The sequence below is a fragment of the Neophocaena asiaeorientalis genome, unplaced genomic scaffold (assembly GCF_003031525.2).
Source record: "Neophocaena asiaeorientalis asiaeorientalis breed wild unplaced genomic scaffold, Neophocaena_asiaeorientalis_V1.1 scaffold58, whole genome shotgun sequence".
Classification (NCBI taxonomy): domain Eukaryota; kingdom Metazoa; phylum Chordata; class Mammalia; order Artiodactyla; family Phocoenidae; genus Neophocaena; species Neophocaena asiaeorientalis.
The window spans coordinates 632,788-660,264 of record NW_020172644.1 but is presented as its reverse complement, the minus strand read 5'-3'; the positions used below and the strand labels follow the sequence as shown (position 1 = coordinate 660,264).

General features: G+C 37.5%; 1 protein-coding gene across 1 annotated transcript; it reads left to right on the top strand.

Moving 5' to 3' along the window:
* Positions 1 to 941: 941 nt before the first annotated feature.
* FAM241A (family with sequence similarity 241 member A) lies at positions 942 to 21,479 on the top strand. Its single transcript, XM_024739467.1, has 2 exons — positions 942 to 1,028; positions 16,067 to 21,479. Exons 1-2 carry the CDS (start codon positions 942 to 944, stop codon positions 16,310 to 16,312), a joined length of 333 nt encoding a protein of 110 aa, XP_024595235.1. The 3' UTR covers positions 16,313 to 21,479.
* Positions 21,480 to 27,477: the final 5,998 nt, after the last annotated feature.

The window sequence follows — 27,477 nt, the reverse complement described above, 5'->3', positions numbered from 1 at the left end:
TTTTTTATAAATGTTATAACCTTTTTATTAAATTGTTAGCTTCTTGAAGTTAAGGACATAGTCTTCTTTATCTAACACATTTTAGGTATCAGGAAAATTTTGTTGAATTGAATTGGTTCTTTATAAAGCAGAAGTGTTTTTACAGTAAAATAATCTTAAATGTTTTACTGAATATATATGATAGCTTAAGATAGTTTTATTTGTTCTTATATGTATTAGTATATTTATTTCTTTGTTTATTATTTTCTTTCTGGGCTGCCAGAGATTTAATGTGGGGAGTTAGGAAGGAGGAGATGATTTTAATGCTCACAAAGCATTCTTGATTTACTTCTGACATTTCTGCAACTCTTAGAAACTTTTCCAGAGAGTTATAAATACCGATAAAAAGTATTTTACTATGCTAAAAATTATTTTAAAATAGAGACTTGGGTGTAAAATTTAATGTATTAGATGCAACTAAAGGGAAAATCAGGACTATTCTGAGACTAGAATTTCCAGTTAACTTTCCTTAGACTTAATTTTTTAAAAATGAGTTAATTACCAGCTGAAGTTCAACTTTTGAAGTTCCATTTAATCATATGGTTCTTCTACTAACCCTTTTTTGAAAAAAGTCTTTAAATATTTACTTATATTTAAAGCTTAAATGAATAAAAAACAATAGGTTTCTTTTCCTCCTTTCTCATTTCCTTTCATACCAACCATTAAAGAGGCAGTTTTCCTTCTTTGCTTAGCAGAGTCTAGCAAATATGTTAGCTGGCCACAACTACTGAAGCCTGCACGCCTAGAGCCTGTGCTCCACAACAAGAGTAGCCCTCGCTCGCCGCAACTAGAGAAAAGCCCATGCACAGCAACGAAGACCCAATGCAGCCAAAAAAAACCCTCAAATTTCACTTTGTTTTAAAAAAAATAAAATAAACACTCTTCAAAGTGCTTAAGGTCCTATGGATGATTCCAGAAAACTAGCTGAGTACTACCCAGGATCCCCTGGTTCATCCTTACAGGAATTATCCTTCAGTTCACCATCAGAAGTAATTAATGTCCAGAAACAACATGGCAGGACTTCCAGAACAATGAAGTAAGGAACTCAGTAGATTTTATCCCAGCAAAACAACAATTTAACTGGTGAAAATTATTTAAAAATAAAATATCATTTAAAATCTTTGGGAATCACCCTAAGAGCATACAGTAAATGAAGGAACATTCATTAAAGAAAATCTACAAAATCTAGGTAAGAACAGTGAGTATTTGTGGCATTTGAGCCACAACCTAACCCATTACCTCCCCATCACAGTGCTGTGTTATAGAAGCTGCAACCCCAGCATGTGTAGCCAAGAAGCTGAAGTTCCCCTCTCCTGCTAACTCCCAGTCTAGGGCTACAGTTTCACCTGCAAGGGTAGGCCTTCTCATCCCTTTCCTCCCTTCCCCCTCAGCTCCATGTTACAGGAAGTCTATTCCAGGCAGGCATAGCTAAAAGGACCAAGTCTCCCTCCCCCCACAGCAAGCTGAGAACACTGAGGCCGAATTACCCATCCCAACTCACTATAAGGTAGAGATTCCACACCAAGAGAGGCAAGCCATGACCAAGAGCTGCTCCCCATCCCCAGGACCTCCTTATAGAGCCAGATTGTCACTCTAGGAAAATAGGGTCCCTGCCCCCAACTCCAGTGCAATGGTGCAGGTGTTCTGCCCAGGAGAAAAGGCAGACCATAGAAGTAAGGAGCTCTTTGGATCTGCCTGAGAAGACTGACTTCAACTGGAAGAAGGACTGGAGGACTCCATGCCTAAAGGTGTTGTTGAAAACAGTACAGATCTTGATGAAGAGCAATTAAGAGGAGGCTGGTAGCTCCATAATGCATCAAAACAACAGAGCAGCCAGAGGTTTTAAAGAAAGAACCAGGGAAAGAGTCGGCCATGAAGAACCTTCTTGGGATCATAGTCACCTGTGAGGATCAGGAAGGCAAGTGTGCATGTGTTAGGCTGCACCCACTCAGGAAAAATTGTAGCAGGATGTGGGGCAGACTTGAAAGTATACCCTAAGCTGCACACAGACCCATCAACACAGGGAAGAAGCCTTACAAAGAACAAGGGGCTTAAATACAACCTGTGACCAAACACTGATTGAACAATACGCTACTCTGACCCAGGGATAACTCCTAGGAAGCAAGGCTCCAAAATATCACAATCACCTGTGACAGTCGGAAAATTGTATACATGCCCAAGGCTATACCCTCTCAGGGGTAGTAAGAGTAGGACCCTCCAAGCTACTAGTTCCTCGCTGAATGTGGGGCAAAAAGTAAAATCTCTGAACTATGATAGCAGTTTCCAAGCTACAGATACAACCAATGGTAAAGCATGAAAATAACTGGCTAAGGGACCGTAAGCACACTCTCTAACCAAGAAATGGCTATACTAGCCCAGGACAACCCCTGAGGTAATGAGACTAAAAGATGAAAATAAGGGGGAAAAATGTGAGTAGTAACATCAGAGGCTACACACTGCAAAGGAATAGACTTTGCAGAATTAGTTCAGCCAAGTCACTAAACAAATAATCATGAGAATAACAACCACTGTCACCCCCAGAGTAGTGGTAGGGAATCGGTATATAGTGTTGCAAAAATATATCTAAAATGTCCAGTTATTGACAAAAAAAATTATGAAACATGGAAAGAAATAGGAAAGTATGATCCATAAGTAGGGGAAAGAATCAGACAATAGAAAATGTCTTTGATGGGGCCCAGTGATATACTTAGCAGACAAAGACTTCAAAACAGCTATTATAAATATATTCAAAAAACTAAAGGAAACATGCTTAAAGAGTTAAAGTATGATGACAGTGTCTCATCAAATAGAGAATACTAATTAAGAGAAATTGTTTTTCTTTTGAATTAAATGGAAATTCTGGAGTTGAAAGTACAGTAACCCAAATGAAAATTAAGTGGGCAGAAGATAAAAATCAGTGAACCTGTAGATTGAGCAATATAAACTATGCAATCTGAAGAACAGAGAGAAAAAAGAATGGAAAAAAATGAACAGAGCCTCAGAGAACTGTAGGACATGATTAAACACATCAGCACACAAATAATGGGACTATGAGGAGAGGAGAGAAAGGGACAGAAGAAATATTCTAAGATATTTATGGCTGAAAATGTTTCAAACTTAAAAGCATTAAACTACACAAACAAGAAATTTGATGAAATTCAAGGAGGATAAACAGAGTGATCCACATCTAGACACATTATGGTCAAAATGTTGAAAGAGAAAGAGAAAATCTTGAAAGCAGCAAAGGAAAAACAACTCATCACATAAAAGGAGACCCCAGTAAGATCAATAGTTGATTTCTCATCAGAGACTTGGAGGACAGAGGCAATTGGACAACACATTCAAAGGGCTGAAAGTAAAAACCTGTCCACAGTCTTATATCCAGCAAAATTATCTTTCAAAAATAAAGGTAGGGGCTTCCCTGGTGGCACAGTGGTTGAGAGTCCACCTGCCGATTCAGGGGACACGGGTTCGTGCCCTGGTCTGGGAGGATCCCACATGCCGCGGAGCGGCTAGGCCTGTGGGCCACGGCCGCCGAGCCTGCGCGTCCGGAGCCTGTGCTCCGCGACGGGAGAGGCCACAACAGTGAGAGGCCCGCGTACCGCAAAAAAAAAAAATTATAATAATAATAAAAATAAAGGTAAAACACATTCCCAGATAAAAACAGAATGTTTTGCCAGCACACCTGTCTTACAAGAATGATCAAAGGAAATTATAAGGATGAAAGCATCTGATATTAGACACTACTTTGAATCCACACAAAAAAACAAAGAGCACTGGTAAAGGCAATAATGTAGATAATTACAAAAGATAGTATAATCGCACCATCTTCTCTTGACTGATTTAAAAGCAGTTGCATAAAACAATATGTATATATAATTGTATTGTTGAGCCTATAACATACTGAAATATAATATATTTGACAATATCAGCACTAAATACAAAGGTGGAAACAAAGTTGTATTGGAATAAGGAAATGACACCAAATAGTGACTCACATCCACAGGAAGGAATAAAAAGAACCAGAAAGGAAGGTGTTGAGAAGACAGATTGTATACCAGCCAACAAACAAGAAAGATTAGAAAACTATAAATGCCTGAGATATTTAGGATTTAAACTCAACAGAACCCACTGATAATTTGGATATAGGAAATTAGGAAAAAGGTTTGCAGATCATTCCTGAGTTTCTTACTTGCAGGAATTAAGGATGGATTTTATTCCTGAGAATCTGTTCATTGAATGAAGACCAGTTTTGAGGAGGAAAATCATGGGTTTGGCCTTGGGTGTGTTGAATATTGAAGTATATTCAAGATATCCAAGTGTAAATGTCGAGAAGGCAGTTGAATATATGGGTCTAGAGTGCAGAAGAAAGGTCTGAGCTGGCTATAATACTTAAATAACTGATTTACTGGTGGTAATTGAAACTGTAAAGTTTGGATGAGCTTATTTGGGAAGAGAATATGGGAAGAAAAGAGATAAGGGCTGGGGACTTCCCTGGTGGCGCAGTGGTTAGGAATCCACCTGCCAATGCAGGGGACATGGGTTCGAGCCTTGGTCTGGGAAAATCCCACATGCCGCAGAGCAAATAAGCCTGTGCGCCACAACAACTGTTCCTGCGCTCTAGAGCCCGCGAGCCACAACTACTGAAGCCCGTGCTCCTAGAGCCCGTGCTCCTCAGCAAGAGAAGCCACCGCAATGAGAAGCCCGCGCACCGCCAGGAAGAGTAGCCCCCACTCGACGCAACTAGAGAAAGCCCGCGCACAGCAACGAAGACCCAATGCAGCCAAAAAGCAATAAGTAAATAAACAAATAATTTTATTTAAAAAAAAGAGAGAGAGAGATAAGGCCTTAAGACCAGAGGTTGAGGATCAATATTTAATAGCTAGGTTGAGGATGGTGAACCCACAAAGCAGACTGAGAAAGGCATAGCCAGAGGGATGAAAATAGAACGAGTAGAACCAGGAGAATGTAATACCATATAATTCAAAAGAAAAGAAAAAAATGGTTATTAATTCTGCTTAGGGTTTGAATAAAATTAGAACTGAAAATCTCTAATTTTTTTTTCTTTTTTTTTGGCCCCGCTGCGTGGCTTGTGGGATCCTAGTTCCCCGACCAGGGATTGAACGTGGGCCCTTGGCAGTGAGAGCGTGGAGTCCTAACCACTGCACCGCCAGGGAGTGCCCCTCCCCCCTGCCACCAAAAGAAACCCTCTAATTTACTGATACGGCAGTTTACTGGTAACCTTTTCAAGAACTGTTTTGGTGGTGTAATAGGAACAGAGGCCACGTTGGAGTAAGTTGAGGTCTGACTGGAAGATTGTGGGGAGCAATTCTCCATGGATCTCTTGCATTGAGAACTTTTGTTTAGGACTGTTTTTCAAGGATGTTTGTTAAATGAACAGACTTGGAAGATCGGAATATTGTCTCCTTTTGGAGCACAGGGCAGATTGTCTGCTACCCAGTGTAATAAAAATGATGTCTCCCTCTGGGACAAACATCAGGCAGATTTGCTTATAGCCCATTGTAAAAGATGAGAGTTCCCTAAGCTCAGAGTTCTTCAGCTGAGACATAAGCCCACTGCATGCAGCATCTACCTGTGCCACTTTGTCACCCTGTGGGACTTAGGAGGTAAAGGGGACCAACATCAACATGAAACTCAGGCTGCTTCCTGTGGCATGAGGAATAAAGTCCTTTGTCTCTGACCGAGGAGGCTTGTGTCTCCTGCCAGTATCCATGAAACCAAGACAGGCTAACTTGTTAACTTGCAAGTAGGATAAAACATCAGCCCCTTCACAGTTCCTGACAAAGATGAAAATATGGAAACAAGCAGAGTGAATTGTTTCAAACAGTTTGGTTATGAAGGAGAAGAAAAGGCAAGGCAGAGCTAGTGGCATTAAGGGGGAAAAATCTAAGCATGTATAAACACTGATGAGAAGCAGCCAACTGAAAGGGGAAGGTTGAATATATATGAGACAGAGGGATAATGGAAAAGGGATAAGATATAAGGTAGGAAAGGATGCGAGCCTAAGCATAGGTAAGAGAAATTGGACATAGAAAGAGGAATACGTCCTTATTTCTTTATTTGTAACAAAAGAGAATGAAGAGAAGTTGGATGTAAACTTCGGTAGTTGATACATTTAGTATCACAAAGTTAAGGAAACTCTTCTGACTGCTTCTCTTTTTCCTGAGAAATAAGAGGTCAGGTAATTTGCTGGAGGAGAGGGATAAAGAGAGGAGTAGGAGGCAGTTCAAGATTTTTAAAAGAAGAGATTTGAAACAGCCCTGTGTAGAGAGCAAAAAAAAAAACCCAACACAAAAAGAGTAGAGCAGAGAAATGAAGTAGGAATGTACTTGAAGATCTGTTTGGGGTTGTCATAAACTCTCGGCACCCTATGGTGTGACTTTCTCTAGCACCACAGGTACTCAGGTACAGACATAGAAAATAGTTGTTACTCTAAGATTAGGGTTTCCCCTATGAGACAAAGGAGTTTTATTAAAGTTTTTTAAACTTTGCATCATAGAAATCAAGCTGAATGTGAAAAGTGAAGAAGAGGGCTAGTGGATTGAGAGAAGTTAGAGACGGGACTACAATCCCAGTGAAGTTGAAAAACAGTGGGAGTACAGGTATTCCCTGCTTTCGAAAATTTGCTTTCTGCCACTTCACTTTTATGAAAGACCTACATTAGTTTGTACCTGTTTTCGATAAGCAAAAGAAATCCAAAGAGGATTTTTGCTTTTAAGAAAAAAAGGTGTAAAGCAAAAATAGCATTCAGCATTTGTTTTGTAGCAAGTTAGAGAGGCAGCACACATCCCAAGTAGCTAGAGTGACAACATCAAGCTCCTTCCCCAGGAACTACACTCAGCATCTCAGCATCAGGCCACCATAGTTTTGAACTGTGTCTGTGAGCATCTGTGCTTTTTCTCAGTTTGTTTTGTGTATCCATTAGCAAGACGTGCCCTAAGATAATTGCTTCTTTGCTTTACACCATTTCGGTTTACGAAAGCTTTTATAGGAACACTTTACTTTTGGATAGCAGGGGAAACCTACAGTTGAGTAAACAAGTTGAAAGGAGAAGAGGTTGCAGCAAGAAGATTTAGGAGTTGTTCATTCATTCATTTGTTTCTTCATTCATTTAATAAACCTCAGTTCACAGACTACTATGTGCTATCCAAAAATACTTTTGCTCAGTATGCACATCTTCATATGTATACCAAAATAAATTTACCTTCCCAGTTATGATTTCCATGGGCTTGGGTTACTGAGGCTGGCTCTGCTTGATAGCTAGGGAAGGTTAACCCAAAGTGGCAAGGAGAAATCAGCATCTTAGTCTTTACTCTGTATTCGTGTTATCTGAATACAATAACCATTTATCCATGTATTCTTATATAGTTTTTAAACACTTTTAGAAAGTTATATCTAAAAATTTCTACTTGCATAACCCCCATTATTATTTTTTAATATTATTAATACATTCTTCATGTTAATTATTGCTAGTAGCAATAAGACCAAATTAATGAGGAAGTTCTTGAGCACTATAGTTAGAAACACAGGCTTCGAAATTAACTAGTAATACTTATTATAATAAATAATAATTAGATGGCATAATGAATGTAAAGTGCTTAACACAATATCTAGCAGTAGAAAACATTCAGTTAATGGTAGCTATTACTACTTTTTTTTTTTTTTTTCCTTTGGCTGCATGGCATGTGGGAACTTAGTTCCCCAACCAGGGATCGAACCCATGCCCTCTGCACTGGGAGCATGGAGTCATAAACACTGGACCACCAGGGAAGTCCCAAACCCTACTTCTGCCTCCAAGTTTCAGGCCCTTTTTTTGCCTGCACTGTGCAGCATGTGGGACCTTAGTTCCGTGACCAGGGATTGAACCCGCATGCCCTGCATTGGAAGTGTAGAGTCTTAACCACTGGCCCACCAGGGAAGTCCCTAATGGTAGCTATTACTACTTTTTATCATCATAATCATCATCATCTATAGTCCGAACTCTTAGTTCCAAGCAACAAAAATTCAACTTTTACTAGGTTTTGCAAAATAGGAATTTACTGGCTCATGTTATTAAAAACAACAACAACAACAAAAACAGGTAGATGCCCTAGCTGGATTCAAGTATTCAAACAACACCAACTATGTAATTTCTTGGCTTTACTTTATATTAGCTTCATTCATAGCCAGCTTTCTCCTCATTGTAATAGTGGGTTGGCCAAAAAGTTTGGTTAATGAGTATGTTGTTCAATAAAGTTCTTGGTGAAAATGAAAAATGTGTCTTTTATTTTTACTTAAAACCAAATGAACTTTTTGGCCAACCCAATAAGATGCCCTCCATTTTGCCAGCTAACCAATATCAGTGGGGGGAAAAAATGTCACTTTTTCAATAGTTGCAGCAAAAGTCTCAGAGCTTTCATTGGCCTGTCTTGGGTCACATGCTCATTCCTTAACTAATCATGTGCCCAAGGGAATGAAATGTTCTGATTGTTCAGGCCTGGAACTGGGGAATGGGCACACATTCAACCAAAACACATGAACCAAGAGTGGGTGGGGGAGGGTTTTCCCAAAGTTAAATCAAGGTGATACCTGCAGAAGAAAGTAGCATAAAAATCAGACAGGCAAAAACAGCAGACTTCCAATACTGCACTCGGGAAAACAGCTGAAAGTGAATCTTAAATTGTCACCCACTCAGTGAAAGCCTGTTTATAGAATGTAGCTTGTACTCTTCTTAAAGTAAATAAGCAGGCTCTGCCATACTAATGTGCACAGATTGTTCCACAGGTAAGGATGTGCCATAGAAAACATCCCACCTCAACTTCTATATAATGAAATTGTCGTAACACTTGAAGAGAAATACAACTGAATTTAATTATCACAAGAAAGGTGATCATAAGGTATTAATTATCTCAGGCAGCATGTTACAATAGAAAGAGAATAGAAGTAGAAATCACAAGACATAAATTCTACCAAAACTGTAGTAATAATACTAGTTACCATATATTGAATGACTGTTGTATCTATTCTAAAAGCTTTTTATCTGCTTCCTCATTTTATTATCACAACTCTATGAGGTAGATATTAATATGCTCCTTTCATACCTGGGGAAACTGAGGGTCAGCGGTTAAGTAATTTGCCTTGTATAAGTGACAGAGAAAGATTTGAATCTGTCCACCTTGCTTCCAAAGCCTGTGTTTTTTCGTTAATAAGCTGTGTGACTTAACGTCTTATTTCTTGTTTCTGAAGAGGCTTTGTTTAAATTATCTTTAAGGACCCTTTGCTCTTAATAATCCTATGATTATTTAAGGGTTCACCTTTAATTTCTTTTTTTTTAAATAAATTTATTTATTTATTTTTGGCCACGTTGAGTCTTCGTTGCTGCACGCGGGCTTTCTCTAGTTGCAGCGAGCGGGGGCTACTCTTCATTTCGGTGTGCCAGCTTCTCACTGCGGTGGCTTCTCTTGTTGCAGAGCACAGGCTCTAGGCACGCAGGCTTCAGTGGTTGTGGCACGAGGGCTCAGTAGTTGTGGCTCGCAGGCCCTAGAGCGCAGGCTCAGTAGTTGTGGCACATGGGCTTAGTTGCTGTGCGGCCTGTGGGGTCTTCCCGGACTAGGGATGGAACCCGTGTCCCCTGCCTTGGTAGGCGGATTCTTAACCACTGCACCACCAGGGAAGTCCCCTGCCTTTAATTTCTCATCACTAATTTTGCATATTTTTAAAGAAGGATTTTCAATCAATTATAACACCCCTATGCACTAATCATGGACAAAAATAATATCACTATTTTGGTGAAAACACTTTTTAATGTGCATGTCATAGTACTATCATATGGTCATGAAGGAAACTGTACATTTGACAAATATTCTTCCATTGGGACCTCATATACAAAGAATAAAATCTGGCAAAGACACAAAGTGACTAATGTTAGAACAGGAGGGAAATGCCATCTGCACTTTGCATTGGTTTATTTTATGTGTGAAGTGTTTGTGTGTGTGTGTTTGGTTGGTTGGTTGGATTTTTGCCTAATTGCAACTCGGCCAAGCCTATCTCCTCATTCTTGCTTGGAGTCTTTTTTTTTTTTTTCTCACATTTGAATCTGAATTCTAATCAATACTGAAAGGGCTATGAAAAATTTGCTAAACTGCTGCAAATAGCTTTACCTTGTTTAAATTTTTATATAAGATGAAAATTAAAATTTGAGCAAGTTTTGTGCTTGATAAACTCACCTTCAAGTGTAAACTGAAAAAAGATGTAATGCAAAAAAGATACTGACGTTGATTTCACTATGTTAAGTGTACTCTTTCTATGAAAAATGAAAATGTGCTTACATAGCTTGTCTTTTTTTGGAGATCAATATTTCTCTCTGCAGCATTAGACAGCTGCTAGCTATTAATAATATAATAATAACTGGAGGGAGTATAACATAGGGATTAATGGTGTTGTCTCTGGAGTAAGAATGTCTGAGTTCATATCATAGCTCCTTCAGTTACTAAGTATAAGTCAATTGCCAGACATTTAACTCCCCTGCAAGTTAATTGCCTTATCTGCAGATGGGGAAAATAATAGTGCCTCCCTCACAGCCTGTTGGAAAGACTAAACAAGAGGATACATGCACAACACAGTGCCTGCCATACAGTAAGCACTGAGTGTTAGCTGTTCTACTATACCGTTAACAATAGTACCACCACTACTATTACTCTGAAAATTACACACATCTGAGAGTGAGCCAAGGACTCAAGAACTCATCCGTTCATATTAGCCTCTGCTCTTAAAATGCAGTGGTCTAGGAATTGAACTGAGCATGTGAATTTTAGCTAACAGCTCCCATATCTTTAAATCTAGAACTTATTTACAAATATTTGAACAAATTCACAACTGTACTCATGGGGAAAATAAAGTAATTTATGTTACATGTAAAGTTTGTTTTTATTTTTTGAGTTATTTTTTACCTGATATGTTATTATAGAATATTTCTATTGTTTATTCAACTAATATTTATTATGAGCCTACGATGGGCCAGGCACAATGCACTATACTGAGTACTCATGTTAGTACTATATGATATGGTTCTTGCCTTGAATGACGTGACCTTTCCTATCAAAGATAGTAAGAATAGATATATAAAGAAATAATTTTAAAATTAAATATTGTGGTGCACAGAATAACGGTTTCTCCCCACCCCCCCAAAGATGTCCACATCTTAATCCTTAGTACCTATGAATATGATACCTTACATGGCAAAAGAGATTTTTGTAGATGTGATCAAATTTAAGGACTTTGAGATGGGGAAATGATCCTGGATTATCTAACTGGACTAGACCTAATCACATGAGTTCTTAAAAACAGAGAACCTTCCCCTGCTGTGGTCAGAGGGAAAAGTTAACTACAGAAGGATGGTCTGAGAGCTGCAACATTGCTGGCTTTGAAGACAGAGGAAGGGGACGAGGAGCCAAGCAATATGGACCTCCTCTAGCAGCTAGAAAAGGTAGAGAAATAGATCCTCTCCTAGAGCCTTCAGAAAGAAACACAATCCTGATGACATAACTTCTAACCTGCAGAACTATAAAGTGATACATTTGTGTTGTTTTAAGCCACTAAATTCGTAGTAATTTTGTATGGCACCAATAGAAAATTAATAACAAATACAGTAAATTCTCTCTACTTAAGGTCTGTATGTGGAGAAATAGAATAAGGATCACTTTCCAAAGTTGTATCAGAAGAGCTAGGAAGAATTTTCCCAGAAAACCCACAAAAGTCATCATTCCAAAGTAGATCACATGGCCTTTCCAAAAGCCAGCTTCTAGTAAAGGGAAGGGGATTTTACTCTTAGACCCATCACCTCTGAAGCTGTAGATGGGATTTTCCTCACATAAAGAATGCAGACTGGATTAAGGTTCTAATAGGAAAGAGGAAAGAGTGAATGGATGCTTATTAATATCCACAACCAAAAAGGACTGCTAATTCCATAAAAATTGATACATTGTTTTGAGATTACTATAATAAATAATACTTTGGAAAAATAAGACCATCTTTTGTTTGGCAAAAAGTGGAGCAGGTAGAAAACCTATCAAGATATTGCTTTAATGCTTGCCAGACACATGATAAATTCTCTCCATCTATCCAACAAATATTTACTGATACAGAAAATACTGTAATGAGATTAACTGTAATGCCAGTGATTTAAGAATGCTGCCTATTTTCTTTTCCATGTTTTTAAGTGTCTTTCCTCTAGGATTATTCAAACCCCCATCCAGTTCATTGCTGGATATCTTTGATGTTTCCACAGAACTTCATTTGTGAACATATGCCGCTTTTAGGCATTCTTCTAGTGACTTTACTTTTTTCCTCTCCTTTAGATTGCCCAGATTAAGAAGTGCTTCAGTAAAGTGGCAAATTTTTAGTAATTATTTAATCTGGTTGATAGGTATTTAGGAGTTCATTGTACTATTTTCTCTAATTTTGTGTGTTTGAAATTTTTCATATTAAAAAAAGAAGCGGCAGGCTGCCACAGCACGCCTAGGCCAGTCCTTATTAGGCCTTCTACTTCCGTTCTCAGTCCCCCCAGCTGCTCCCAGGATCTGAGATGATATGATTAAATGCTGCCTCCCCACCTGGCCTCTAGGAGTTAACTAAGCATTGCAACACCTACCTCTTCCCCTGAAAAACCCACAAGCAGTTTGTAAAAGAATTCAAAGAAATCTTCAGAAAGAAGCATTTCAGATTAGGGTACTTGCTTTGTACTAAAACCACAAAAATACTGAAAAAGTCTTAAAAAGCTTCAGTAACAACAGAAAACCCCAAAGTACAATAAGTGCATAGATTAAAAGAAATTAGAGGTGGTAAAAAAGAAAAAAAAACTTTAATTAAAAAAAAGAGGCCAAAAATGATACCAGCAATGCTAGACACTGGAGTAGAAGATAGAGTTGAGGGACCAGAAGAATTACAAACTAAATCAAGAACTGTTCAAGTTCTTTACTAAAGAAAAGAAAGCCTTAATCTCAGGAAAGAACAAGATTTTTGTTTTTCTTTTTTAATATAGTATATTATCATGGAACACATAGAAAAGTATGAGAAGCTGAGAAACATAAAATTGATTACAGCACATCAGTGAAGGAAAAGATAACTTAGAAGTTAAAATACAAAAAATAAGGAAAGGTTAACAAATTATAATTCAAGAGGGTATTATCAATATCAAAAGGGGTTCATATAAATCCCATTTTATGGATTAGAAAACTGAAGCTCAGGAAAATGAAGTAACTTGGTCAAGGTCATTCAGTTGAAGTGTTGGGAGACTAAATCTGAACTCTCCAGATATCTCTACAACATTTGGTTTTTCTCTTTTTTTTGGTAGAAATGGAAATCCAAAAGTAATTTATTAAATTATATGTACTTGTTAACTCAAAAATAATTCTGGCTTAAACTTAAAATATAGACTTAACAGTGATGCCCCTTTGAGTCTCATTTTTCCACAACACCAATGACACTCTGTGTGCTACACAAATTACTGTTATATGGGAAAACACCACCTTAAAATCATATTGAAAATCATTTTTTCTGACTATTGCAAATAAAATTAGATTTTTTCACTCTCTTCCCTTAAACTGTATATGTAGAACAGAAAATAAGGCATTTTTTTAAACGAAAAAATATTTTTAGTTATCTACGTACTGATTACTGAAGTGGTTAAGCTTTGGTTTCTACTAAAGGAATCTAAGTTTGATTCATGTGTTTGAAGAGTGCCTCAAGTTAAGCTAATTAACTTTTTTTGGCATAGACAGCAAAATTAATGGCATTTAATACTTACCTGTTATGATGTGAAACACTATACCCAAAGTCTTCTTTTTACACATGAGTAATTTTCTACCTTGCACCTACTATAAGCAAGTATATGTTCAATAAATAATTACTGATTTGAATCATCACTCCTAAAAGAAATTAGGTTTAATAAATTATAATTACAACTATGTCATCTACATGACAGTTTTTCTTTTGTGACTGCATTAGGGGCTAGTGAAGAGAGGGAAACTATACCAATTATTTTAACAAAGATAATCTAATATAAAGAATTGTTGGAAACAACCTAAGTGTCCATCATCGGATGAATGGATAAAGAAGATGTGGCACATATGTACAATGGAATATTACTCAGCCATAAAAAGAAACGAAATTGAGCTATTTGTAATGAGGTGGATGGACCTAGAGTCTGTCATACAGAGTGAAGTAAGTCAGAAAGAAAAAGACAAATACCGTATGCTAACACATATATATGGAATTTAAGGAAAAACAAATGTCATGAAGAACCTAGGGGTAAGACAGGAATAAAGACACAGACCTACTAGAGAATGGACTTGAGGATATGGGGAGGGGGAAGGGTAAGCTGTGACAAAGCGAGAGAGTGGAATGGACATACATACACTACCAAACGTAAAATAGATAGCTAGTGGGAAGCAGCCGCATAGCACAGGGAGATCAGCTCGGTGCTTTGTGACCACCTAGAGGGGTGGGATAGGGAGGGTGGGAGGGAGGGAGACGCAAGAGGGAAGAGATATGGGGACATATGTATAACTGATTCACTTTGTTATAAAGCAGAAACTAACACACCATTGTAAACCAATTATACCCCAATAAAGATGTAAAAAAGAATTGTTAAGTAGGCATTGAAGAATAGAAAAGGCAAAAACATTAAGGCAGTGATATTCAAAAGATGGTAAAAAGACAGCATCATAAGCATCCCCTGGAAACTTGCTAGAAGTACAAATTCTCAGACTCCAAACCCCACTCATGGCTTACTAAATCAGAAACCCTGGCAGTGGGCCAGCAGTCCATGCTTTAAAAGCCCTCCAAGGGGTCGTAACTTATACTAAATTTTAAAAACCACTGCACTAAAGTAGGCTAGAGGGCCACAGATAGTAACAGCAGGAAGCAGCAACCACTCCTGGGCCTGAGGGAGTAAAGAAGAGAGGTAGAATACTAAAACTGAGAAGACTGGGGAAGGCCCCATCCCATGCAGCTGAAACTCAGACCTCCAAGAACTGATCACTGCTCACCTGGTGCTGGTGTTTCTGAGCTCAAAGGAGAGACACCATAGGCCTTGGGAACCAGATATCTGAGGAAAAGGAACCCACAAGTTTGATCTGGTGTCTCAAGAAGGCACATTGAGATTGGTTCTGCAAGTGTTGGGAAATCACTAAATTGAGATCAGTGGCTGCTACCGGAAGGACCTACTACTGCCAGAGTGAACTATGACTAGAGACTGACAGGATCAAGAAACCCATGAGAGGCAAACAAGGAAAGAGCAAATCCCTTCCTCCTCCAGCTGTGCAGTGTCTCTAGTTCCTCTGTTGGCAGAGCCTAACAGGGAGACAGATTGTTTCCAGAATTCCAAAGGGTGGGATTGAAGCTGAGAGATAGTAGCTTAATTAACTGACATAAAGACCGTAATTGTAATAAGACTGAGAGGTAACAGAAATAGTACTTAATTTTTGGTATCTGTAATTGGGCACAGATGGACATTTTCTAGGCGACTGATATCTAGGTAGACTTTTGGGCTTATTTTACAAAATGATTCCTATTTGGAGACTATATGTTTCTCCTGATGAGATTAATAAGAAACATTTAGGACATCTATAGAATTTGGACAGGAAACTACGCAAGGACCTACACTGAAGTGTTCTTAGCTCCCCAGCTAAAACTGAAAGATCACAGCTGTAATAGCTGAGGATGGCTCAATAGTAGCAGCAAGCCCTGCTCCAGTCAGCTGAGGCTGGGTTCCTTAAAGTCTTAGTGTCAAAGGAATGGACTAAAAAAGGGGCTTATTTACCAGGACAGAGCAATCAGAGCCTGCCTCTGTTTTTGATGACAATCAAAAGGAACATTCCCAAGTGTTATTGAATAATTATCAGAAGTGTGCCCAGTACATACTTTGGAAGATAAAGAAGAACTGTGAGATAGTCATTATTCTTAAAGACCTTCACCTATTTCTCATTTTATGTTTATGTTTTGTTTTGTCTTGTTCTGTTTTTTTAAGGATATTGAAGAATCACAAAACCCCACTGGCGAGCCTGTTGGAGATGACTACAAAAAGATGGGAACACTTTTTGGTGAACTGAACAAAAGCCTCATCAACATGGGCTTCACAAGGATGTATTTTGGAGAACAAATTGTAGAACCAGTAATAGTCATTTTCTTTTGGCTTATGCTGTGGTTCCTTGGCCTACCAGCCCTTGGACTAGTTGCTATCCTTTGCCTTGTCATTATTTATGTGCAACAGTAAAATATGGCCGAATGAACTACTGACATTTGGCAGCCATATATGTAATTAGTGAAGTTATGTATTTCACCACATAAAGGCTGAAAATTTTGCCTTGTTTCAAATTGTGTGCTGTTTTGTAATTAAATTTATAAGTTGATGTTGTTATAAAATTAAACTCAACTCGATTGTAACAGGGTTGAATATATATTTTGTAGCTTATTCATAACTCTTGTTTAACTACTGTGATCTGTGTCCACTTTTAAACACTCCTATTCCCATGCCAAATTTTGAATAACACCAAAAAGTGAGCAGGGAATGTTCCCCTGTTCACTCTTCTAAATGTTCTAAAACATCTTAGAAGAAAAAGGATGAAACAAGGAGCTAAAAATAAGTTGTAATTGGAGAACTGCTCCCCACCTACCCCCACCAAATAAACCCATATTATCTGGGAAATAATTTGAATTTCCATTGTCCCTGCTTAGCCCAAACCAATATAAATGATAACTTCTATATACTACCTTAATATTTTGATGAAAATCAGTAAAGCTAGCACATTTTCTAAAGATTGAAAAGAAATATATTTATTATTGCTGGGGAAACTTCCCAAGTTAAATGTAACTTTTTTATAATGTAATATTTGGGCTTAGAATCACTTCAGTATGTCATTTGGAGTTTTAGACAGTTTTGGTGCTAATTACTTTTTGTGAATTTTTAAAGTCTCATAAGCCAGGTTCATAGTTGGCTGTACCCCATGGTAATGAATATTTTCTTGTATCTAACCAGTTGTGTATTTTTTTCCTAGAGAGGCATTTTCAGTGTATTTTTTTCAGAAATTTATATTTTTTAGTTCTTTTATAGCAATTATTCTAAGATTTTAAAAATCTATTTCCTATCTTGACATGGATATTTTTCCCCCAAAATTGATTTGTATTATGGCTGAAATTCTTTACTATTTCTTTAAAAAAAAACATCTCATTTTCTTTGATATCTGTATTAGAAAGTACAGTATTACAGTATAAAACCAAATGCTTAAATTTGGAACTCAGCAGCCAATTGTATAATATTCCTCTAAGGCTAAAGCCAAGATAGTAATTGGCCAGGCATGTTATTAATGTGTCTTAATTCAGCACTTTGGGGTTTTATATTGAAATAAGCATTTCTTTCAATATACTTAGAAAATGAAAATGGCTTACTGATATTTTGGATTTTGTTAGAGAATCTAAAATCTTTACACTTTCATCTGAAAGACTTTCTATGTAGACAAAGGATAGGTAGTTAAGATAATTATCTAGACATTTAAGTTAAATAGAGGAAAAATGGAACAATGGAGCATTTTTATCTTTGGCAGGGCAATAACTAAAGTGTGTAATGTGTTTACTATTCTACTTTATAAAGTTTTTATCCAATACTAGTTTTAAAATTTATTCTATAAGTTCTCAGTGTCTTCCATTCCGAAGCAGAAAAATGATGAAAATGTTCAATTTAGATTTCTAAAATTAGATCATCCTGAACCAACAATACCAGTCAGAGGGCACTAAAAAGTATTGTGCATTTGTATAAATACAGAACTTTTAAAGTTTGACTTAAAAAACGACTTTGTACTATATTATTGTGTTTTTATTGGATTTGTAATATTTTTATAGAATATTTTATAGAACCTGGCATAAGTGCGAGTTATTTGAAAAGGTGTCTTTATTTGTGTCCAGTAGAATTGAGAGGTTTTTAATAGAAGTCATGAGATTTTGTATATCTGCATTCAATATTAAAAAGTGTATTCTTTTCTAATACTACTAAGAATTTTAATTTCCTTTTGGAATGTAAAAAGATATAGTATGCATAATAAAAGCTCTGGTTCCACCAGTGCCTAATATTGAAAATATTTTAAAAGTAAGTTTTAATTGTAATTATTTAGTATACGGTCAAATACTATGCATCTACACACTGCTGTTAATAGAATATATATTAAATTCTATAAAGAAATGAGATATTTTGCTGCTATTCTTTTTGCATATATTATTAGAGCAGTATACCATCAAATTATTTGCTTTTATAGGGAAAAAACAAACTTTGCTCATTTGATGGAAATAAAATATTTTCTCTTATGAAATATAATAGAATGCAAATTATACTGATATCTTGAAATGAAAAGAAACTGGTCATTTCTTTGCTTCATGATATAAGGCAGGGGTCCCCAACCTATGGGCCACAGACCGGTACAGTCGGGGGCCTGTTAGGAACAGCAGGAGGCGAGCAGCGGGCGAGTGAGCGAAGCTTCGTCTGCCGCGACGCACTACTGCCTGAACGATCCCTCACACTACCGCCTGAACCATTGCCACCCGCCTCACCCTGTCCGTGGAAGAAAAGGCTTTCACAAAACCGGTCTCTGGCGCCAAAAAGGTTGGGGACCACTGGTATAAGGAATTTGTTCAAAAATGGCTCTCAGGGACTTCCCTGGTGGTCCAGTGGTTAAGACTCCATGCTTCCACTGCAGGGGGCCCAGGTTCAATCCCACATGACGCGCAGTGCGGCCAAAAAAAAGTGAGGGGGAGGAGAAAAAATGATTCTCGATCATTTCAATCTCAGATACGAGCCAGTTGTAGAAACTAGTACTGCTATGAATAAAGAGATAGAAGTTACAAGGCTGCATTACTAGATTAGTGTATATATCACTCATACCACCAGCCCTCGATTCAAAGGGAAACGGTCAAGACCTACAAGTAAACTGACTATAGTTGAATAAATCAATTTTCATTAAGGGAAAAACTCAGTTTTGTAGAATTCAGTTGTCTCATATGTTAAGCTGTCATATACAAGGCATTCTTCCGTTCCTAGGCACCAGTCAGATCATTCTTGGTCCAGTAGTGTGCTGGAGCCAGCTTTCATTGGCTTGCAAGAGCCAACTGCATACATTTTATCCCTACTCTGCCTTTAGTGACATCAAGTTGGTAGCTTGTCATTGAGTATGGGGGCAGTACTTACACTATAAAAACTGGCAAACACAATACATCAGGGCTCTTTTTTCCCAGCAAGCCAGTTGTTAAACATATGCCAGCACATCACTGATTAGCCACTCTAGAGGCCCCATTTCCATTTCTACTCCTACAAATATAAAGGAAGCATATTAAGGGAAATCCCCATGGACCCATCCAAAAACTGTATTTGAATCTTCTCTATGTGGGAACTATGGACCATGATTGTCTTCTGACCAACATATATCTCTGTTTAATCACATTTTGATCAGAGAAAATCTCTCCGGGCTATCACTAATCTGCAAATCCATTAAAGACTATCCAGATGATCAGGAAATAAGAAACAGTTACAGAACTGATAGAGGGCAAATTACAGCCTAAGTAAAGGTCTGTTGTAAAGTATTAACCTCAAAATAATCAAAGCTAGGTATTAAGCAATAAAGGACTGTTTGTTTGGTTTGTGATTATTTTGAGTTATTTTACAAAAGTTTATTGATTTCACTTTATTTTAAATGTTTTCATTGCAAACTAATGGCTTTACAAGGTCAAAGAAGAGAAAAAAATCAAATAAGACTTTCATACCTATTAGGACTTCTGGTACTGGACTTGACCAAGGAGAATATAAACTAATGTACAAATTATGGCTTCAGTATTATTGCTGGACTTAAGTGTATTTTGTAAGTCCTATTTCTCTGCCCAACCCTTAATTTTTGGTGTTTTGACTGTTCTCTCATTACTCTACACCTTGCCCTGGGCAATATCACCACTCCCATGGCTTCAGTTACCATTTCATACTAACAGCTCTCCGGTCTATATCTCCAGTTCAGAGAGTTCCATACAGAATATAAGATTCATACATTCAGTTGCTTGCCCAACATTTGTACTTGCTTATCCCTTAGTCCCCCAAATTTAATATGTCCAAAAAGGAACTCAACATCCTTCTCCCAAACTTTTTCTTCTTCCTATGTTTCCAGTCTCAGCAAATGACAAAATCCCCTCCTACACTGCCCACATTGTAACCAGTCACCAAGCCCTGCTCTTTTACTTCCTAAAAATATCTTTAACCTTTCCACTTCTCTCCATTCCCAGTATCACTTAGTCCATGCCACCATCCATAGATTGCTATCTCAGAATCCTCATTGGTCTCCTGCCTTCGTTTTTCCACTTTATAATCAGAATAATCTTTCTAAAATGTGACTCTAATCTCCTTGGCCTAAATCTCTTCAATGGCTTCCTGTTACCATTATGATAAAATCCTTACTCCTTAATATGTTTTACAAGGTCCTTCATGAACTGGTTCTTACAGACCTCACCTCTCTATACTTCCACTCTCTCTTTCCAAGATTCACTATACTGATTTTGTTTTCAGTTGAGTGATGTGTTTCTCCCTTCCATGACTCTGTGCATACTCTACCTTCTTTCTTTAACTCCTCCCTACCAAACTGACCAACATATCCACGACTGTAAGGCCACAATTTAGACATCGCGTCCCCGGGGATAACTTCTCTGACTCTTTTAAATCCAGTTTTGGTACTTCACGTGCTTTCAGAGAACCCTGTATTTCCCCTATCAGCATTTATCATGCTATTGACATATTGTAAAAGCTTATGGTCAGCTTCTTCCATTAAACAATAGGCTTCACACCGCAGAAAACATGTCTCTCGTGTTCATAACTGCACTGCCTAACAATGCCTGGCATACAGTATGTACTCAAAATCTTTGTCAAATGAATAAATCAGCTTCATTTATTCATGCTCTCCCCAGAGTGCATTAACAGAAGATCTAGAGTTGGTTGTACTTGAGAGTTTTTTGACTCCAAAAATGTACTTATTGTGCATAGAGTGATTGATATATATGTTATCATTTATAAAGTTTATTCGCTTTTGATGGAAGAATATTGCTGTTATTTGCATACATATACAGTATTGCTACTATATGCTTGCCTTTTTTAGGAGAAAATGTATTTTCAGTGCTGTGCTTGGTGGAATCACTGTTTCTCCAAAATGCATAGGGTCACTCATGTTACCTGAGTAACATATAAAAAATATTTCATATTTTTCCAGTATTTTTCAATAGACCTTTATTTACTAAACTTTAATTTTCTAAAAATCTCAGAATTGTGAGCAGGAATTCTCAAGTATGTAAGCTTGGTATTTTGGGCTCCAGAATAAATACTTTGTTATTCTTTCTAATAAATAATACTCTTTCACAACCCTGCATTGAGTCTCCCTTCTGACTCCTTATATTGTGTTCTACTTGTCAGTTAACTGCTGCCACATCAAGTTTGGAAATTGTCACCTGAGACTGAAAACAGCTTATTTTCCTCATCCATATTGCTGGAGCAGAAAGCCAAGGCCTGATATGTGTATAGCTTCCCAGGCAATAGAGTAGTGGGAAAATCTAGATCAATAACAACCAAATTATATTTCTTCTTTCTGTTGACTACTGTGTAAATTAGAATTATTGAATGAGCTTAGCAGGAGCCTGCTAAGATTCAGAACTTGGTCATTCGTATGCTTATTAAATTTGAATTGTTATCTTTTCAGCAGCTAAAGTTTTTTGTTTTTTTTTTTTTGAGGGGAGCCGAGTTCAAAGGTGGGACCATAGCATAGTTTTAACAGGTACCATCTTGGACTTTTTTTTTTTTTTGAGGGGAGCCGAGTTCAAAGGTGGGACCATAGCATAGTTTTAACAGGTACCATCTTGGACTTTTTTTTTTTTTGGAATTTTTGAATTTTATATATTTTTTTTATACAGCAGGTCTTATTAGTCATCCATTTTATACACATCAGCAGCTAAAGGTTTATCATTTAACCTTTCATCAAGTTAATCAGTTGGAAATTTCTTTGCTAGTTTTCCAAAGCACCATAGAATATAGTGACTTTTACTACAAGACCATGGACCTTTTTTGTTACGGGTTTACCCCTGTATTACAAGAGGCTAGCTGATGGTATATTTTTTAATGTGAGATTTTTTTAAAGGGAAGAATGAAAATTCTATATACAATATAGTTATTTATACCATAGCTGCTTTAAGACAAAATCTTAAGAATTATTTTTGTGGGGCTAGGGGAGTGGGATATGTAAAAACTCAATATTTTAGAATATGTGCCATCTACTGAATGCCCTTCTCTGGTCTGTCATGAGAGCTTGTTATATATTTTCCTGGTTTTACATATGTAATATAAAAAATATTCATGTCTATTATTTAATGTATTTTCAGCTTTTTAAAAGGCACAAGAGTATATGTGTAAACGTAACATACAAATAAAGATCAAGAAGAAACAATTATACTCCTTAGATGTTGGTTTGGAAAGATTAACCTACATAAATTAATCTTGCACAAAACCATAATGATGATTTTTCATATAAGGTGAAACATTGTTTAATTGCTGGATCAGTGGCCTTCAAAGGTTTTAGTTTGTTTTGCTTTAAGTGAAATCTTACATAAATATCCAATATATATCAATGATAAAAGCAGAGCTGCTATAATTGATTTTGCTGTAGGTCCCAGTTCCCTGGGCGGCAGACTCTGGGAAGACATTAGCATGTGAGAAATTTATTAGGGAGTGCTCTGGGATCAACACCTGTGAAGGAAGTAAAAGAAGCAGGATCGGGCAGTTCAATACAGTCACAGCAAGGCCTCAGTGACTCTACCGGGTGCTCCCAAACAGGGATGACCCTTAGGGATTGACCTATAGTTGGGACAAGGGAGCCCTCTTCAGCCAAAAGTAACCGCCAGAGAGGACTGACAGCTGGGGGTTGTCATCTAGCAGCATTCCAGTAGCCATCAGAGAACCTTTGGTTCTGAAGGAAGGGTCTGAGCAGCACAACACAGCAGCCACGTAGACTCTATTCTTTTCTCACCTCATCTTCCATGATCCCTGAGCCGCTTCCAAAAACCTCACTCTTCAGAGTACAGTATGAAGATGACTAACTTAAGTAATAAACTCATTGGTCAAGGTAGGTTAAAAATTTTTTAAATGGGTACAACCTTTATTCTGTTGTGTTGCCTGCTTCTATTATGAGATTCAGGTCTCCAATTATGATAAAGTTTTAGTTGACTAAACACTATGCCCAGAGTTCAAAAACGGCTTGAAGTTATTACAAACAGGTGGGCAAATGATTGACAGAAAGGCCCATTACTTAAAATCAGGAGTAGGAAATCTATGAAATTTTGTATATGTAAACTGCTTACGCCAAAATTTATGCTAATAAGTCCCTCAGATAGTGCCTACAAGACATCAGGACAAACCATCAGGGTGTGTCTTGGGAGCTAGGTAGGTTCAAGCCTAGACGTAGGTAAGTGTTTTGTGCTTTCTGGCCCCCTTCCCAAGTTCCAAAGCAGTTTTAATCCTCAAACTTTTGGAGCATGTTTAAAATAAAATTTTCAATGGCAGAGCAGAGCTCACTTGTAAAGAAACCATACTCCCCTTGCCCCCAACACACTACTGCAACTGATTTATGACTTGTGGAGATTTGGCCCAAATCATGGCTTTTCTATTTATTTTTAGCACAAAAGTCACAGCAGCTGAATTTGGTAATTCAGTAGGCACTTGAACTTTCTCCAGTCTTGGCCCAGAATATTTTGGGGGCCCCTAAGAATAATTTTATGTACTATTTTTATCCCTGGAATTTTAGGAGTGGGCAAAATCAAGCAAGACAGTGGCCCCAAGCCAGTTATACACTAAAGCTATAGCACTGTTTAGGCATGATTTCTCTCTTTGGTTATAGAAAAATTTTAGAAAAACGTACAGATAAAAAGATCTCTTTATGTTAGACATGAATTTTAGACATGAATTTAAGACTTGGTTCTGCACTTACTAACTGTATAATTTGTGTAAGTCACACCCACATCTCTTTAAACTCCAAGATTCTCACCTGTAAAATGGGGTAATTTTATGTAAGGCTGAACAAATTATCGCATATCTTATCGTAGTGCCTTACACATAGCCAGCTTTCAATAAACGACAGTCATTAAATATAAACATTCACACATAAGAGAGGACATTCTTCATTATCCATGGATACATTCAGAGCCATAAAAGATGAGTATTTTATTGTTGCCAAAAGATAGATAAATACAAGCGAATTCTATTACAATGCTATGGTTCACAATTCTTCATGATTGAAACTTCTGTGAATTGTCTTATTAATTTCAACTATGGGTGCTTCATGAATCAAAATGGTCATAAAAATAAGGAATCAAAGAAAAAGAAATAAGGACTCAAGAGCCTAAAGACTTGAATAGAAATGAAATATCCTCTGTACAACCACACCTTCCTTAACGAGATGTTGTTTTCTCGAAACACCTGCTTCCCACAATACCATGCACTTTCTACTGCTCCTTTGCCTTAGTAAACTTAGGTACAGAATCACACTCACCAATGCATACACAATTCTGCTGTGGATGTGCACAGTTTATAAAATGAAATCAATTCTGAAAATACCTTTCTAAGTTTTACTCCATTGCATAGGCCAAGAATACTATGTTATGTTTATAGAATTGCAAACGGTATCTTGCTTTGATTCCAAAGTGAAATGTCAGACGAATCTGTTGGTTTATATGTTATATTACATTTTCAATGTGCACTAGAAATGTTATCACCAAGATATATATAATTGAACACTAGTACGCTCGCATAAAAAATCCGGTACATACATGGATACATTCTGTACACAGGTAGATAGTATAAGCCAGTAAAGATTATTAATATATAGTGTTTAAAAGAGTTTTATTAATTTGTTCACGAAGTCTTATCTTTTTAGTCTGTAAAAACATGCTAAAAGCATATTATGATCTTAATTTCTATTGTAGTAAATCTTCAATTACATTGTTCCACCCTGGGTTTCTCTTTCATACTTCCTTTTTTTTAAGTATTCTCCCTACCTGAAAAGTGAAAGTTCCTCAAATCAGATGTTTATGGATATGAATGTTTTATAATAAACTATGGCATATCTTTAGTGCCATCTCCTGGTGCACTTCAAAACTGGTTCTCCCACATTTTCCTTAACTGTCAGTTTATGCTTTCAGATATTTTTATAAGATGCTCAGATAGAGCTAATGTTGGCAAAATAGAGCTCTCCTCAGGCATTTCTTCCTTTTTCAACTTGTAAGAAACATTTCTTGAGAGCTCCATGCCTAGCTACCTAATCATCACAATCTCCTTCCTCTGTAATGGAAAGATACTGTGCTTTTCCTTCCCCTGCCATATCGCTGACACTCAAGTCAATGACAGGCTTTTTTCCACAAGCCTGACTTGCAAAAGACCTAGGCTAACAAAGAAGACATTATTTTTGTAATGCAGAAAGGTTTAGACACAAAAAGGCCTGAACTTCCATGCCTGTTTTAAATTGCAGGTGCTTTACTGATATCACTTACTAGTGCTAGGTGCTGCTGCTTCATCTCTGCCAAAGCAAGTAAGACAAACTGCTGTGAAAACCACCTCTTTACTAGGTGAGTCACTTCTCTCCATCAGTGCCTAGTGGAAGTGGTCACATCAGGAAAAAATGATGCTAGTGAATCCTCAAAGTATTTCTAAACTCTGTACTTCATCTCTTCATTGCCATCTAGTCAAAGAGCAAGGTTGTTGCCCCACCTTCCCGACTCTTCTATTTCCTCTAATGTTGACCGAGCTTCCAGGTCTATGCAGGGCTTTGTGCCTCATAGAACCATGTTTTTCAATACAATCTAATCTTCAGAGGAGGCCTAGAGAATGGACAATAATTTTTTTTCATAGATTTGGCACATATAATCATAGCAAGACTGAAAGGAAACTTGCTGTGAGATACCATCTGTTGCTAACTTTTTTCTTTACAGAACAAGGAACATCAGTATGAACTCATGTTTAGCCTAATATAGATACAGATAAATAAAGACAGAAATAAGTATAGATATGAGTATATGCAATGGCTTAGTATTGAAAGAGTTCAGGACATGCCACCCCAAAATATACCACTTTGGTACATTGATTATTTTGAGCCGAAAGCACCTGAAAAGCAGCAAATGCAGAGGAGGCTTTCTCTGAACTCCCCTTATCTGCCTAAAGACAGATCCTCTAAAAGGAGCTCAGTCATAAATCCTCTTGACATGAGTTTCATCAACCAGGGAACGTTGACACCTATCACGGGGGAGGTGACTAGTGGACACCACAGCTAGATACACTTTGTCACAAACCATCATACCTCCCATCTCCCATTCTTCTAAGAGCCCATTCAACTTTCCTAAAAATCATTTTCTAAATTGCCTACATCCCCACTCCTCTTCCCCTATTAAGATGGTATATAAGTTCTCAAATCTCACCGATTGGCGGGGTGAGGGTTAATTCGGTTTTTTTTCCTGTGATGCTCCCATGCATGAAATATTAAAATTTAATGAATTTGTATACCTTGTCTCCTATTAATCTGCCTGTTGTCAGTTTATTTCAAAGACACAGCTATCCAATCCAGGAGGATAGAGGGGAAGTCTTTGCTCCCCTGCAGCATACACTCATATATTTCCAAACTGAGAGCACCTAGAAGTAAAAACACCCCAGTGGTAATCAGTACACCAGCACCCAGACCTTTGTTTCTAATACCATTCTCTAATAAAAGGAACCCAGGCTTCCTGAAGAAATGGCCGATTCTAGCCCGGGCAGGGAATATACAAGATGAGCCTGGGATATCTAACAGTGCCAGAAAGTAAGGGCTAAAATCAGTCAGTCTCTCTCTTTCTCTCTCTGTGTCTCTGTGTGTGTCTCTCTCTGTATGTTTCTCTCTGTCTCTTTCTGTCCCTGTCTCTCTCTCTCTCTCTCAAACACACACACACACACACACACTCACACACACACACACACACACACACACACACACAGAAGGGGTATAAGAGACAACTGAAAGAGTTCCCAATGACCAAAGCTGGAACAATTTGAACAAGAAAATATATGAAGTAGTATTGTATTGTAACACAAAGTATAATATAAATACCCATGGGTTCATCCTGATATAAATAAATTAATGTGGGAGAACAGACAAACCTCCTGTACAGAAGAATTCAGAATAATTAATATAGATACTGCCCCCTCAAGAAGATGGAGCATAACTCCTCACCCCTTAAGTATGGGCTTTTACTTTCCAGAGATTACTGTATGAAAGGGAGATGGGGAAGTAACTTTATAGTCGAGAAGCCTGACTACCTCAGCCATGTTATCAAGCTCAGTATCATCTGTGGTAAGTCATG

Excerpts from the sequence above, each read along its gene's own strand:
- FAM241A (XM_024739467.1), top strand. The coding sequence starts at position 942 with ATGGATGATTCCAGAAAACTAGCTGAGTACTACCCAGGATCCCCTGGT. Across the intron at positions 1,029-16,066 it reads CCTTCAGTTCACCATCAGAA|GATATTGAAGAATCACAAAA; the intron begins GTAATTAATGTC and ends TGTTTTTTTAAG.